A 16,418-nucleotide genomic window follows, 5' to 3' on the forward strand; every position below is an offset into this window, starting at 1 on the left:
TAACTTCTTATTTGCATATAGGAATGCAACGCATATGGTTACTAACCAAACTCCTGCCATGATGTTCTACAATAGAAACCTAAGATGCCGGCTGGATTTGGTCAAGCCCAACATCCGAAGGGACGTGGAGAACCGGCAGTTTCAGGGTGATATACCTATCAATTCGTCCAATGAAAAGCGACGAGTTAAGAAAGTAACTATAGGTTTTTATTGACTAAATAACAGAGCCCACCCTCGTGGGTGATCGGATCCAAGAAGGAGGAATACCAGCCAGTCGACCACCTTTATACCCGGGCAGGTAGGTGGAGCCATGGGCGGAGTCGGCAGTGGTCAGCCCAGGTATAGCAGCGTGACAAGAGGCGACCTCGTACAGTGATACAACAATGTGAACAGTGATAACTATAGGGAAACGATCTAACAGTGATAAATATAGTGTAACGATAGTAAACGGTAAAAGTGGTTTACCACATTCACCCCTTGTTTAGATTTGAGTCCGGCGGGGTGAAGTGTACTACCAGTTCTGGTATGTCAGTCTGTCCGGAGGCCTCGTAAGCCTGTCTGATCGTCGCAGCGGCGGTGTTGCGTTCTCCGGTGTTAATGCTGGTGTCTGCGAGGTAGGCGAAGGCTCTTGGGGTTCCGGCGTACCGTCTACCTGGGCTGGAATTGGGGGGGTGGTGGGGGGGGGGGTAGCGGTGGTGTCTCCGGAGTGCCCGAGGGTGCGAGGTCTCGTAAGGAGACTGTGTCCTCCCGCCCGTCTGGGTATGCCACGTAGGCGTACTGGGGGTTGGCGTGCAGGAGGTTCACCCTCTCGACCAGGGGGTCCGTTTTATGGGCCCTCACGTGCTTTCGCAGCAAGACAGGCCCCGGAGAGGTCAGCCAGGTTGGTAGCGTGGTTCCCGTAGTCGACTTCCTGGGGAAAACAAACATTCGTTCATGGGGGGTGGCGTTAATGGCAGTGCAAAGTAGTGACCGGGTGGAATGCAGCGCCGCCGGGAGGACCTCCTGCCAGCGAGAGGTTGGGAGGCCCTTAGACTTTAAGGCTAAGAGGACGGCCTTCCATACCGTCGCGTTCTCTCTTTCCGCCTGGCCGTTCCCTCGGGGGTTGTAGCTGGTGGTCCTGCTAGTGGCGATGCCTCTCGCTAGTAGGAACTGACGGAGTTCCTCGCTCATGAAGGAGGCGCCCCGGTCACTATGTATATAGTTTGGGAACCCGAACAAGGCAAAGAGGTCGTTCAGGCATTTAACGACCGTGGTGCTGGTCATGTCTGGGCAGGGGAAGGCAAAGGGGAAACGGGAGTACTCATCAACAATGTTGAGGAAGTACACATTACGGTCAGAGGACGGGAGGGGCCCCTTAAAATCGATGCTCAAGCGCTCGAAGGGGCGGGTGGCCTTGATCAGGCTTGCTCTGTCCGGCCTAAAGAAGTGCGGTTTGCACTCGGCACAGGTCTGGCAGTTCCTGGTCATGGTCCTGACCTCCTCGATGGAGTAGGTCAGGTTGCGGGCCTTAATGAAGTGGTAAAGCCTGGTGACCCCGGGGTGGCAGAGGTCGTTGTGGAGGGTCTGAAGTCTATCAATTTGCGCGTTGGCGCATGTAATTCGCGATAGAGCGTCAGGGGGTTCGTTCAGCTTACCAGGCCGGTACAAGATATCATAATCGTAGGTGGATAGCTCGATTCTCCACCTCAAGATCTTGTCGTTCTTGATTTTACCCCTCAGCTTGTTATTAAACATAAAAGCGACCGAACGCTGGTCGGTGAGGAGGGTAAATCGCTTGCCTGCGAGGTAATGCCTCCAGCGGCGTACCGCCTCCACAATCGCCTGGGCCTCCTTCTCGACCGAAGAGTGTCGGATCTCAGGGCCCTGTAGGGTCCTTGAGAAGAAGGCCACCGGTCTCCCCTCCTGGTTGAGGGTAGCGGCTAGGGCGAAGTCGGATGCATCGCTCTCCACTTGGAAGGGGATGGACTCATCCACTGCGTGCATAGTGGCCTTAGCAATGTCTCCCCTGATGAGGGAGAAGGCCGCGCGCACTTCTTCCGTAAGGGGGAAGGAGGTGGACTTCATGAGGGGTCTGGCTTTGTCCGCATAATTCGGCACCCATTGGGCATAGTAGGCGAAGAGCCCCAGGGTTCTCTTCAGCGCCTTTGGACAGTGGGGAAGGGGTAGCTCCATGAGGGGACGCATTCTTTCAGGATCGGGGCCGATGATTCCGTTCTCTACTACGCAGCCGAGGATGGCAAGGCGCGAGGTGTTAAACACACATTTCTCCTTATTGTAGGTGAGGTTCAGCCATTGGGCCGTACGGAGGAATCTTTCCAGATTAGCGTCATGGTCTTGCCGGTCGCGGCCGCAGATGGTGACGTTATCTAGATAGGGGAACGTGGCTTGCAGCCCGTTCTGGTCAACCATCCGGTCCATCTCCCTTTGGAAGACCGAAACCCCGTTGGTGACGCCGAAGGGGACCCTAAGGAAGTGGTAGAGGCGGCCATTCGCCTCGAAGGCGGTATACTGGCGGTCCTCGGGGTGGATAGGGAGTTGGTGGTAGGCCAACTTAAGGTCGATGGTAGAGAATACCCGGTATTGAGCAATCTGATTGACCATATCAGATATGCGGGGAAGGGGGTATGCGTCCAGCTGGGTGTACCGGTTTATGGTTTGGCTGTAGTCGATGACCAGGCGGTTTTTATTGCCGGTCTTAACGACTACAACCTGGGCACGCCAGGGGCTGCTGCTCCCCTCGATGATGCCCTCCTTCAGGAGACGCTGCACCTCAGAGCTAATGAAAGCTCTGTCCCCGGCGCTGTACCGCCTGCTCTTGGTAGCGACGGGTTTGCAGTCGGGGGTGAGGTTAGCGAACAGGGAAGGTGGCGGGACCTTGAGGGTGGATAGGCCACAGGTGTTACGCGGTGGGCGATTTAAAGGCTGCTGGTTGTCGACTGTGAGCGGGGGGAGGGGTCCACCGTATGCTAGAGTGACGCTTTGGAGGTGGGATTGAAAATCCAGCCCTAGTAGGATGGCAGCGCATAGCTGGGGCAGGACGAGGAGTTTAAAGTTTTTATACTCCGCGCCCTTAACCGACAGGGTCACAACACAGTAGCCGCTGATGTCTGTGGCGTGGGACCTCGATGCCATCGAGATCTGGTTGCGCGTTGGCTGGACAGTGAGGGAGTAGTGGCTCACCGTGTCTGGATGTATGAAGCTCTCCGTGCTTCCGCTGTCGAACAGGCAGGTCGTGGCGTGGCCGTCTACTTTGATGTCCATCATTGACTTGGACAGCTGATGCGGGCGAGCTTGGTCCAGTGTGACGGAGGCTAGTGTGTGGCTGAGCGGGTCGCTGTAGTCTGTAGGTGAAGCGGTCGTCAGGTCTGGAGGTAAGGTGGCGGTCGAGCGTGGTGGGTAAAATGGAGGCGCCCACGAGGTGGGGCAAAATGGCGGAGAAGATGGCTGCCCCCACAACCCACATGAGGCACTGCTGGCGTCGGTTGCCTGGATCAAAGATGGCCGCCCCCACAGTTCGCATGAGGCACTGCTGGCCTCTGCTGCTCTCCCTCTGCAGGCCTTCGCGAAGTGGCCTTTCTTCAGGCAGCTGGAGCACGTCGCGTTTTTGGCTGGGCAGCGCGACCTCGGGTGTTTCGCCTGCCCACAGAAGAAGCAGCCGGCGGCCCGGTCGTGGGGGTCCGAAGTTGCAGCCGGTACCGGGGGTGGCGGTCCCGATCGGGTCCGGGACGCCGACGCTGAGGTAGGTCCCGGGGGCGGCGCTACGAGGGGTATTGCGGTTGGGGTCGGGCCCGAGTCCCAGAGTCGCGAACTGTACCTGGAATACACCTCGAGGTCCCGCTGGGTCACTTCTAGGGAGTAGGCCAAGGCTGCAGCTGTGTTCAGGTCGAGGTCCTTTGATTCCAGCAGTCTCTGCCGTGAGTAGTCGGACCGAAGGCCTTTCACGAAGGCATCGCGGATGTTATCTTCAGTGTTTTCTGCAGCCGATACTGCTTTAAAGTCACAGTCCCTGCCGAGTGTTCGTAGCGCCCGTAAAAATTCAGCTACAGACTCTCCTGGCTGTTGCGGGCGGGATCTTAGGAGGTGTCTGGCATACATGGAATTTACCGGGCTCCGGTACTGCTGTTTCAGTAGGTTGATAGCGGCCTCGTAAGTAGTAATGTCCTGGATGAGTGCGTATACTTTAGGGCTCGCTTGGGCGGTCAGAACTCTTAGTTTGGATCTCTGAGGGACGCCGGATTCTTCCAGGTAGGATTCGAAGCAGCACAGCCAGTGTTTGAAGTCGAGGGCTGCGTTTGTTGCTTGTGGGTTTAGATCCAGGTACGGTGGTTTGAGGGCTCGCAGCCAAGCCGGCTGCTGTGGCTGTTGTAGCTGGGCGTCTGGCTGGTCGTTTGGCTGCTCCGTTGACTGGTTGTTTGGCTGCTCAAGTGACGACATTTTAAAATTTAGTCAATAAAATTGATATACCTATCAATTCGTCCAATGAAAAGCGACGAGTTAAGAAAGTAACTATAGGTTTTTATTGACTAAATAACAGAGCCCACCCTCGTGGGTGATCGGATCCAAGAAGGAGGAATACCAGCCAGTCGACCACCTTTATACCCGGGCAGGCAGGTGGAGCCATGGGCGGAGTCGGCAGTGGTCAGCCCAGGTATAGCAGCGTGACAAGAGGCGACCTCGTACAGTGATACAACAATGTGAACAGTGATAACTATAGGGAAACGATCTAACAGTGATAACTATAGTGTAACGATAGTAAACGGTAAAAGTGGTTTACCACACAGGGCATGAATGAAAGGCCAACAAGGGCCTTCCAGATAGGCCAACCGGTTTTGGCCCGGGACTACCGTACCGAGAAATGGCAGCCTGGAACTATCTGCACACGATTAGGACCACTGATGTATACCGTGGACATCGGAGACAGCATAATAAGGCGCCATGCTGACCAAATCATCAAGTCATCCGAAAAGGGACAACCTACACCACCACTCTATACATCTAACGATGAAGTAGAGATACCCATATCTACCTCCGATCCGGTGATACTGGAGCCCGATGAACCCGACACTGGCCTTCAAGCCGAATCAGCCTTGCCAGAAGAACCTACTACACCACCAGAAACTACTACGCCCCCGAGGCGTTATCCGGACCGAGTCAGGAAGCCTCCTGAGAGACTAACTTATAATTAATTAATACAGCAATGTATATTATTTTGCATATAACATGTAATTAATAATTACTTAAAATATGATGTACTAGTTAGCTAGAAGGGGAGGAATTGTGGTGTATGTGCCTTTAAGAGCAATTATGGTGTATGTGCCTTTAAGAGCCCCAGGTGTGCGTAATGCCGGTAATTGCCACTTGGGCTATATAAGCCTGTGTATTGTGTATATCCTTTAGAAACCCCCCCCAGACTTGCTTAGTAAATACCTATGAACCAACTCCTGTCTTCAGTGTCTTTATCTACACACGGACACTACAATTTTTGGACTGTTTAAAAGAATATTGGGCCAAAAGGGGCTTAAAGTCAAAACCCCAGGATGTTGGCTATTTTAAAAGGCATGTCCAGGCCTGTAGAAGGCTGCTACAAAGGAGTTGGGATGGGGCTCTGTAAAACAAACAGTTTGAGTATTTGGCATAGGCCAGATTGTCTGGGAATGTTCTGGCCATCTCAGTCATTCCACATAAAGACAATAGGCCTATGGAAGGACAGTCCCCGCCAAAATTACAGAGCCATCAAGAGTATGAATAATACAGTACATGCCACTGATCAACAAAAGGGACCCTGACCCCAGCAGGAGAAGACAATCGAACAACAGTTTAACCACTCAGAGAGACATCCAAAATCACTTCACACACTTAAACCGATTTCGAAGCAATCCCGAAACTAGTTTAAAATCAATTAAAAATAGATGGGCCCAAGTCGAAACTCGATAAGGATTTTATAACTATTAAAGTTAAGGGAGCCCGCCAAAATTAACAATGGGCCAGAGGAAATTTGGCGGACAGATAAGCAAAGCCTCAAACGGTATAATTGAGGCCTGCTTTTACACAGAAAACAGTTCATCCAGCATCTTCGAACATTCATCCTCATCATCACAGCAGTCGGAGAATCGGAGACTTGAGGAAAGGAGAACGGAATGGAAGAAGAAAGAAACCGTGGCAACTAAGGGCTCCAAGAAACCAACAACTAACAATATTACCAACAACTAGGTAATATTGGGACACCGCAACCAACAAGGAACCAACCTGGAAGAAACCGAAGATCCACAAGTTTGTTTCCACTCTACAAGCTATCCTGACTTACCCCTGGGTAAGATTTGATGAAAGAGACTCTAAACCCTATACCTAACCAAAGGAAATTGGGTACTTACTCGATAGATCCAAATACGCACCCAACCGCATCAGCAGACACGCGAAGACTGAAAATCCAACGCAGGTGAAGTCTTCCACCACGTCCGGGGTACGGCAGGCCCCAACCGCCACACCTAAAGAGAACCCCGAAATCGCGAACCTCTACAACTGTCAAGAAAGTAATTTCCCTGGTCCTCTGGAATCCAACCTAGTTAGTGTAGTGGGATTGGGAGGGGTGAAGTATTTTGTCTATTGTCATTTTCCCTTGTATATTCTGAAGTGTTCCCCCTTTTAGAGTGATAAGATTATTGTGTTGTGCATATTTTCCTGTCTCAAATAAAAATCCAAGTTTTTTTCACCAACTCAGTCGTCTGTTGCAATTTCATTACAACCCCCAAATAAGTCCAAAGTCTAGAACCAAGGGAGTGGGAGCAATTCGAACCACTCAGGGAGTCAGAGGCAAAGATGACCACACACACCACCCCTTACAGAGCTGTCTTTCGGAATTAAACCGAGGCCCCGTCTGCACTCTCAGGTGGGTGTAAAAGGTCCCATGTAAGAGTTCTCCCTGGTGTCCTGGCCAATATTTATCCCTCAATCAACATCACTAAAACAGATTATCTGGTCATTATCGCATTGCTGTGTGTGGGAGCTTGCTGTGCATAAATAGGCTGCCATGTTTCTTACATTACAACAGTGACTACACTTCAAAAGTACTTCATTGGCCATAAAGCGCTTTGGGACGTCCTGAGGCCGTGAAAGGCATGATAGAAACGCAAGTTCTTTCTTTCTTATTAACCATGTAATGTAGACTCAAAGGTTGCAGCCACTGCTATGAATCAAAATTACAGACGGCAGGGCCACACTTGATCTGGGTGGCAGGTTATTGAGGCCGGCAACGTTGATCTGGGAGCAGCTTTTGAATGAAATGTTTGGCTTCGAATTCCCTTGGATCAGATCAAGCCTTCAGCACCGTTGCTTTTCCAACAACTTGTGTCGATCAGCTTTACTGATCAAATCGGTACCTTTGAAAGCATGGTGTGATTGAGGCACCTCAGCCACAGGCATCAGCAATGCAATAAAGCTCAACTCACTTTGAAAGCAGAGACAATCAGGACGGCCCAATTTCAGCAGGTCAGTAAGTGGACAATGTATTTGTTTTAAGGATTTCAATGCGCTCTGCATCTAGGAAATGTCAAGGGGTAAGGAAATTTAAAAGTGGCAGTTAATCCCTCTGGTCTGTTTTGTCCTGTATAAATATTGAATTTATTTTTATAACCACATTGTTTGAAAAGAGGAAGAATATTGTAATTATATCTATTGCAAGCAAAAACATTCATTAAGCATTAATTAATAACAGTCCACTGAGTGTAATCAAATTCACTGAGTCATTGCCACCCAGCCTAATAAAAGGAAGACATATGGTGAAAGTAGTGACGCTAAGTAAAATGTGCACCTTCTCCTTATGCTCTTTCATCTCGATGCTGTTAAGTCCGTGAATGATTGAGACACGGACCAGCAGGAGTGAAAACAAACAAGTCTTTACTGGTGGAAGTCAGTAGTGAAACTAAACAACAGAGGCTCTCTAGCGCCTTTTATACAGGGGTGGTCACTGCCGGTACTGCAGTCTGAGACCAGTTATTCTCTTAAAGGTACATACACAACAGATGCCTTATTAAGCATTCTGAAATTAACTACCCACACCATTTGGGGATCTTATTGAAACATATAAGATTCTGAGGGGGCTTGACAGGGTAGATGCAGAGAGGATGTTTCCCCTCGTGGGGGAATCTAGAACTAGGGGGCATAATTTCAAAATAAGGGGAAATCCTTTTAAATCGGAAATGAGGAGGAATTTCTTCTCTCAGAGGGTCGTGAATCTTTGGAATTCTCTACCCCAGAGAGCTGTGGAGGCTGGGTCATTGAATATATTTAAGGTGGAGATAGACAGATTTTTGAACGATAGGGAGTCAAGGGTTATGGGGAGCGGGCAGGGAAGTGGAGTTGAGGCCAAGATCAGATCAGCCATGACCTTATTGAATGGCGGAGCAGGCTCGAGGGGCCAAATGACCTACTCCTGCTCCTACGTCTTATGTTCTTATGTTAAGTATGAGGTTTTGCATAGCTCCCAGTATTATAAAAGATTCCCGGTTTGTGTTAAGGGAGCTATGTCATGGGGGTGCTTCTGACTTTGTGCGATAGTGTAAAACAGGTGATAGCGAATCGGCGGCCTGTTTTACCTCTCCCCCATTGACGTCAATAAAAATTGGGAGAGGTGTAACCCAGGCTGCAGGTTCACCATCACCTGCTTAACACAATCGCACAAAGTCAAAATCATCCCCTTTCCGTGCTAGTTACAGGTACCTGACTGGCTAATTGAGGTGCATCCAAACACTGCTGTCTGACTCACACTAAGAAAGAAAGAAAGACTTGCATTTCTATAGCGCCTTTCACGACCACCGGACGTCTCAAAGCGCTTTACAGCCAATGAAGTACATTTTTTGAAGTGTAGTCACTACTGTAATGTGGGAAACGCGGCAGCCAATTGCACACAGAAAGCTCCCACAAACAGCAATGTGATAATGACCAGATAATCTGTTTATTAGTGATGTTGATTGAGGGATAAATATTGGCCAGAACAACAGGAATAACTCCCCTGCTCTTCTGCGAATAGTGCCATGGGATCTTTTACATCCACCTGAGAGAGGAGACAGGGCCTGTTTAACGTCTCATCCGAAAGATGCCACCTCTGACAGTGCAGTGCTCCCGTGCCAGTGTCAGCTGAGATTTTGTGCTCAAGTCTCTGGAGTGGGAATTAAACCCACAAACCTTCGTTAACTCAGAGGCAAGTAGTGCTACCAACTGAGCCACAACTGACACTATGGGACCACCGTACAATCACTGCTGTGATGCTAGTTTAAGAAGCCATCGACGAGCCGAGAGTGGTCTCTTACCCGGCCAACTGTACATTTTAATTGACTTGCTGGTGACAAATCGACTGAGCCAAGAGGGTGGCACCAGCCATTTCAGGAGGTGCTGTGAAAGGCTTCAAAATCTGGGGCCCAGTGAGAGCTCCGAGCTGTGACACTGGAGCCAGCTCAGCATCGCCTGACCAGTTATTGTGTGGGTCGTGGGTAAGGTGGTCACACGGGATCGTAGATAACGCATTGCAGCTGCTCGGCACGATGATTTTCGCGTTGAATTTGTACCATTACTGAAGCAAGCGCCGCATTAAGATTGGCGCATGAGACGAATGTTGTAAACTGACCACCTGTTCCATAAAGATTGCCAAAAAAAACCTGCAAATTTGAAACGAAGACAGCTAACGCTGGAAGCACACCACAGCGCAGTCAGCATTTGTGGAAAGAAAAGGCAGGTTAATGTTTTGGGGTCTAACGCTTTTTTGTTTTTTCTCTATACAGATGTTGACAGGACTGCTGCATATTTCCAGTATTTCCTGTCTTTTTGTTGCCCAAAGATGTTGAAAGTGATTTTCATCTTCAGATGTAAAGCCGTTCTTTTCGAGCTTGTAAAGCTTTAAGCCCTGCCGCAATCCGGTCCTGCTCACATGTAATTTTTATGTGTCCAACCTCATTTGCATAATGGTTCACAAATCCAGGTGCAGACTCTGCTGGGTCTACACAGGTAGGAGAACAAAATTGCGTGCAAGGGATAGGGGTAGTTAAAGGGCAGTTTCACAAGGAGGGCAACAATGATTTTGAAGGCCACTGGAGAGCAGTAAAATGCACCTCAAGCCATCAGTAACCTTTGCCGAGGTGGAGCAGAGACGGGATTAAGAAGTGGCAGGCCAGGGTGGAGGGAAAGCGACCTGTGGGTGCAACATGCGTTTGCAGGCAGTCCAGCATTTGGTCTCCTCTTTGAGGGCTGCTGAAGCCGCGTTTGTTCTGTGTCAGGTACTTGGGAGGAGAGTTTTCCCCTGTGCTGTTCTACAACACCAAACCGCAGGTCAACCTTCTTCTTCTTCTTAGGCAGTCCCTCGGAACCGAGGATGACTTGCTTCCACATTAAAAATGAGTTCTCAGGTGACTGATGAGTCCAATGCGGGACCTACAGTCTCTGTCACAGGTGGGGCAGACGGTGGTTGAAGAGGCGGGTGGGTGGGGTGCTTGGGTTGACGTGCGCTCCTTGCGCTGCTTGCGCTTGGCCACCAAGGCCGTCCCATCCTCTGTCGTCGAATTACAGTATACAGATGATGCTTGCGTCTGCGCTCACTTGGAGGTCGAACTCCAAACCATCGTCAGCACCTTCACTGAAGCGTACGAGAGCATGGGCCTTACACTAAGCACTAAGACAAAGGTCCTCTACCAACCTGCCCCCGCCACACAGTACTGCTCCCCAATTATCAAAATCCATGACAAGGCCTTGGACAACGTGGACCACTTTCCATACCTCGGGAGCCTACTGTCAACAAGGGCAGACGTCGATGACGAAGTCCAACACCGCAGGTCAGCACTGCATTATGGGCCGGCCAGAAGGTGCAGCCATGTTTCGGGCCACAGATGTCCCCGCACATGTGGAACATCTGTGCTGCATGGTGAGCACTTGGACAATAATCCCCACGGAGAAACCTTTCAAGAAATAGCAGAGATATAAGGAGCGTCACCACTAATAGCAGCAGCTGCACAACTGGAAGCCAAAGTGGGAAGAACAAGAGCGGGCAACAACATCTGTAGGATTGACTGTCAAAGAACACGTTACCAGCTGTCTCGGAAATGCAGCACCTGAGAAGATTTAGGCTCCTCATATGTGTAAGTACTGTCAGAAATTGTTCAGTCTGTCAAAAGTTGCCAAGTTAATTAGGATATTTAATCTGTACTCATTGCCACTTTATTGGTGGTTAAGATGGTGTGGTAGTGTAGTGGTTATGTTACTCAACTATTAATCCAGAGAACATGAGCTCAAATCCCACCCTGGCAGTTTGACTTGGTTTAAAATATCTGGAAATTAAAACCTAATATTGGTAAACGTGGCCATGAGGCTGGTGGAATGTCATAAAAACCCAACCACTTCACTGATGACCTTTAGGGAAGGAAACCTGCCGTCCTTACCCGGTCAGACCTATATGTGACTCCAGTTACACGCCAATGTAGTTAACTCTTAACTGGCCTCCAAGTGGCCTAGCCAGTCACCAGGGATGGGCAATAAATGCCAGCCTTACCAGTGACGCCCACATCCGAAGACTGAATCTTTTAAAAATTGACAGCTGTTCCAATTAACTTCTCTGCAATCAACCTCCTTTTAGTACATCGAGCAGCCATATTAAATCCTGTCCCATAGAAACCAGAGGGCTTGCTCAAGAGGACTGCTAAAATAAAATGACAGTAACTTGAACCAACATTTGATGCCATTGCTGGCTTACCAAGGATACTGGATGCCACTGATTGCACACAAACTGAGGCAGCTACCCAGAGTGCCCTAGCATACATAACAAACCAATGATTGTTGCCTGGTTCCATTCCTATCTATCCAGTCATAGCCAGAGAATCACCTGCTCTTCCCGCTCCGGCACCATTACCTCTGGAGTCCCCCAAGGATCTCTCCTTGGCCCACTCCTACTTCTCAGCTCCTCGGCGACATCATCTGAAAACACAGTGTCGGGTTCCACATGCACGCTGACAACACCCAGCTCTACCTCAGCACCACCTCTCTCGACCCCCTCCCCCGCCTCCACTGTCTCCGATTTGTCACGCTGCTTATCCGACATCCAGTATTGAATGAGCAGAAATTTCCTCCAACTAAATATTGTCATGACCGAAGCCATTGTCTTCAGTCCCGCCACAAACTCTGTTCCCTCGCCACCGACTCCATCCCTCTCCATGGCCACTGTCTGAAGCTGAACCAAACCATTCGCAACCGTGGCGTTCAATTTGACCCTGAGCTGAGCTTCCAACACCATATCCTCTCCAGCAACAAGACCGCCTATTTCCACCTCCGTAACATTGCCCGACTCTGCCCCTACCTCAGCTCATCTGCTGCTGAAACCCTCATCTAGGCCTTTGTTATCTCTAGACTCGACTATTCCACTGCTCTCCTGGTCAGCCTCCAACCTTCTCTCCAGCTCCCCAGCCATTGTCTCAGGCTGAATCAGGCTGTTCACAATCTTGGCATTCTATTCCTATGAACTGAGCTTCAAACCCCACATCCTCTCCATCACAACAACTTCATACTTCCAACTCTGTAATATCTCCCACCTCCGAACCTGCCCATTAGCACCTAAGGCACTGAAACTCTCATCTATGCCTTTGTCAACTCCAGACTTGACTATTCCAATGTTCCCCTGGCCAGTCTCCCATTCTCCATCCTCCATAAACTTCAGCTTATCCAAAGCTCTGCTGCCTGTATCCCGCACCAGGTCCCGCTCACCCTATTGCGTTTGCAAAGATAATCCAGAGACCGTCGGTGAGTTCAGTTCATGCTGCTTTTAATATGGCTGCTACCCACACACACTTCCAGGCACAAGCAATCAAATACCGATACACAATACAATGATCACAGCACTATCAAACTGCATGTGCTCAGGCCAAGGCAATCGAGTACCTATCACCAATGTCAGGCATAACATTTCCTCCCCCCTCACAGAATTTCAAACATGAAATGTAGTGACAAAGTCCTGTAGGTGGACAGGGCGAGAACGTGTACGAACAGGCCGAGGCGCGGACTGGTGAAGAGCAGGCCGAAGTGGGGACTGGTGAGGAGCAGGCTGAGGCACAATATCTGCTTGAGGGTTGGCTGGCTGAGCCACATGTGCATCCCGCCACTCTGGGGGTAAGGCTTGGGGGTTAGGTCCGTATAATCCCGCATCGGGGGTGCTGGCACCTTCCGAAGGCGGCTGGCATGCCACCGAGAGCCGTCAGTGAGGCAGAAAGTGGCTGGTCCAAGTTGGCGGCTGATTTGGAGAGGGGAGGACCAGAATGACACCATCTTATTATTGCGGTGAGGCCTGCGGACTCTGACCCAATCGGAGACTGAGATGTTGGGTGCCTTGGCCCTCTTCGACTGGTCGAAGCGGAGTTTCATCTTCTCCTGCTGTCTAGCGACTGTGGCTTGAGCCGGTGGAGCAGGGCTCTGAGCTAGCGAGGGGCAGAGCCTGCCAAGGGGCAGCATGAGCTCACGGCCTAGCATGAGGGATGCGGGTGAGACCCCTGTAGTGGAATGCTGGGAGGCTCTGTAGTGCAGCAGTGTGTGGAGGAGGGCCTTGTCAAATGCACACCCCTGGGATAGGTGTGCTTTGAGGCCATTTTTCAGAGTCTGGTTAAAACACTCCACCCCCCCCCATTTGACTCGGGGTGGTAGTACGCTGTGCGAATGTGACGGATGCCCTTGCTCTCAAGATAAGAGGGCACTTGGGACCACAGTGCAGAGCCCACGTGCCACACAGGAGTCATTCCAGCAGGAGAGCTCCTCTTTAACTCTGGAGTAGGCAGACAGTTCCTCAGGCACCTTGCGAGGCCAGCCATCTCTGATGAAGGTGCACAGCTGGGAGAGGGCCGGATCCTGTTCAGAGGCCTCTTTGAGCTCCTGGAGAGAGACTGTGGTTTGGAGAGGCGTGTGCAGCATCTGGACGATATCCTGTTCCAGTTGTTCAGACCCGACGAGTGGGGCTGGGGTAGAGACAGTGCAGGAGAGCAGATCTGCAACAACATTGTCACGTCCTGGTGTGAACTGGAGACTGAAATTGTATTGGCGGAGGCGGTCAGACCAGCGGTGTAGACGCAGTGGTCTGTGGCCCGTGCCGGATGTCGACAGCAGGGCAGTGAGAGCCTGGTAATCGGTTCGCAGGGTGAAGGCACGGCCATACGTGTACAGGTGCCACCGCTCACATGCCCAGACGCACGCCAGCGCCTCACGCTCGCCTACTGAGTACTTCTGTTCGGTGGGGCTAAGGGCTCGGGAGGCAAAGGCGATTGGTTTCTCCACTCCATTCTGTATCTGCGATAACACCGCCCCCACAGCTGCAGCGGACGCGTCGCAGGTGACAAGGGTGGGGCTGGCGATGTCAAAGTGAGCCAACACTGGAGGCGACGTGAGCTGCGATTTGAGGAGGCGAACAGCTTCCGTACAGGCTTGTGACCACACCCAGAGCTCATCCTTTCGCAGGAGCTGGCGCAGTGGGGCTGTGGTGGCTGAGTACTGGGGCAAAAACTTCAGGTAGTACCCAGTCATGCCAAGGAAGGAGGCAAACTGTGCTGCAGAACTGGGTTCTGGGATGCTGTGAATGGCATCCACGTTTGACTGGAGTGGGGATATACCATCAGCTGACAACCGAAACCCCACAAATTCGATCTCTGAAACAGCAAAGACACACTTTTCGCCATTCAGTGTGAGCTTGTGTTTTGCTAGAGCTGTGAAAACTCTGTGAAGGCGTTCGTCGTGAGTGGAGGTCGAGGGCCCATGCACGACGATGTCATCCAGGTAGATGGCCACCCCAGGAATGCCCGCGAGCACAGAGGCCATCACCTTTTGGAAGCAGCTGGGTGCAGAGCTAAGTCCAAATGGCATCCTGGTGTACCGAAAGACACCAGCATGTGTCACAAAAGCAGTGAGGTCCCTGCTGCTGGGGTGGAGGGGAACCTGTAGATAGCCCTGTCGAAGGTCCAGTTTCGAGAACAGGATGGAACCATAGAACTGCGCTGTGAGTTCCTCTGACATGGGCAGTGGATACTTGTCAGGGATTACAGCCTTATTCACTGCTCGAAGATCGACACAGACACGTAGACCACCTGACTTTTTCATTGCGACCACCAGGTTGGAGACCCATGGGGAGGCATCAACTGGTTCGATGATGCCGGCTTCCAGTAGCTGCTTTAGTTCAGCTGTGACCCCGTCACGGAGAGCAAGCGGGATGCGGCGCAGTGGCTGAATGACAGGGGTAACGGTGGAGTCAACCATGGGTTGGTGGGTGAAGGCAGTCAGGCAGCCCAGACCCTCGAAGAGTGCTGGCCATGTTTGGTGCCACGATGAGGCGACGTGCAGAATCGCAGACCCGCCGGTGTCCAAGAGAGAAAAACCCAGGTCAGTGAAAAGATCCAGTCCCATCAGGTTAGCTCCTTGGCGTGCCACATGAAAACAAAAATCTGGCAAAACTTTTGTTCCATAGCGTACTGTGAGGTTGACTGAGCCCACTAGTCCAATTTTCGAATTACCATACCCGCAAAGGGTAGTGGAGGGCGCAGAGAGTGGCAGGGAGCTGAAAAAGTGTTTGAATGTGTCCACATTCAGCAGTGAGACGCTGGCACCGGTATCCAACAACAGCGGGATGCACACATCATTCAGGTTAATTGTGCATGATTTGAAAGCCACTACTGGCCCAGAGCTCACGTTGTGGATTATAGTGCTTGACGACTGAGAGTGTTCATTTGTAGCAACCGGGGCAGAGCGGCAGACATTGGCAAAGTGATTTTGTTTTCCACAATTTCGACAGGCTTGGCCGCGCGCGGGGCAATTCTGTGCTCTGGTAGCATGTGAATGAGATCTACAGTTTCCACACTGTTGCCGCGGTAGCGCGCACTGCTGCTGTCGTGCGAGCATTACCGTGTCAGAGCCGTCGGGGCCGAGGGCGCTGTCACTGGGTGTGTATGCTAGTTTCGCTGCACATTCGGCTGCAGACTCCACTTGAAAGGCAATGTTGACTGCCTGTGACAACGACAGATCGTCGGACTCGAGTAACAGTCTTTCACGCACTCTCACGTTGTTTGTGTGCTCTATTAGTTGATCACACACCATCTCATCTTGTAATGCACTGAACTTGCACGAGCTAGCTAACCCCTTCAAATTAGCCACGTATTGATGCACTGACTCGCCGAGGAGCTGGTGACGCTGTCTAAAAATGAATCGCCGCAGGAGGGCACTTTGTGGGGCAGAGAAGAGTGTGCTTAACAGAGCCACAGCCTCATCATATGTTTGGATTGAGTCTGCTGTGCATAATGTCCCAAGAACACGCTGGCCCTCCGCTCCCAAGCAATGGGATAACAGTGCCTTTTTCCGAGCCGTACTCACAGTTTCTAGTCCAAGAGCAATGAGATAGGTTTCAAAGGACTGTAACCAGC

At 51.1% G+C, this 16,418-nt stretch overlaps 1 protein-coding gene across 1 annotated transcript in view; it reads right to left on the reverse strand.

The window, feature by feature from the left end:
- Positions 1-307: 307 nt before the first annotated feature.
- The window catches only part of LOC147121498 (uncharacterized), a 61,961-nt gene continuing 45,850 nt past the window's right edge, over positions 308-16,418 (reverse strand). The window contains exons 3-4 of the mRNA XM_085977836.1: positions 3,181-3,636; positions 308-910 (exon numbers count right to left, since the gene is read on the reverse strand). Of these exons, the coding sequence (XP_085833962.1) occupies positions 827-910; positions 3,181-3,636 (540 nt within the window). The 3' untranslated portion in view covers positions 308-826. The remainder of the gene's footprint in view (positions 911-3,180; positions 3,637-16,418) is intronic.

This window comes from Somniosus microcephalus, chromosome 3, assembly GCF_052327205.1.
Source record: "Somniosus microcephalus isolate GS21.2 chromosome 3, FLI_Smic_1.0, whole genome shotgun sequence".
Classification (NCBI taxonomy): Eukaryota; Metazoa; Chordata; class Chondrichthyes; order Squaliformes; family Somniosidae; genus Somniosus; species Somniosus microcephalus.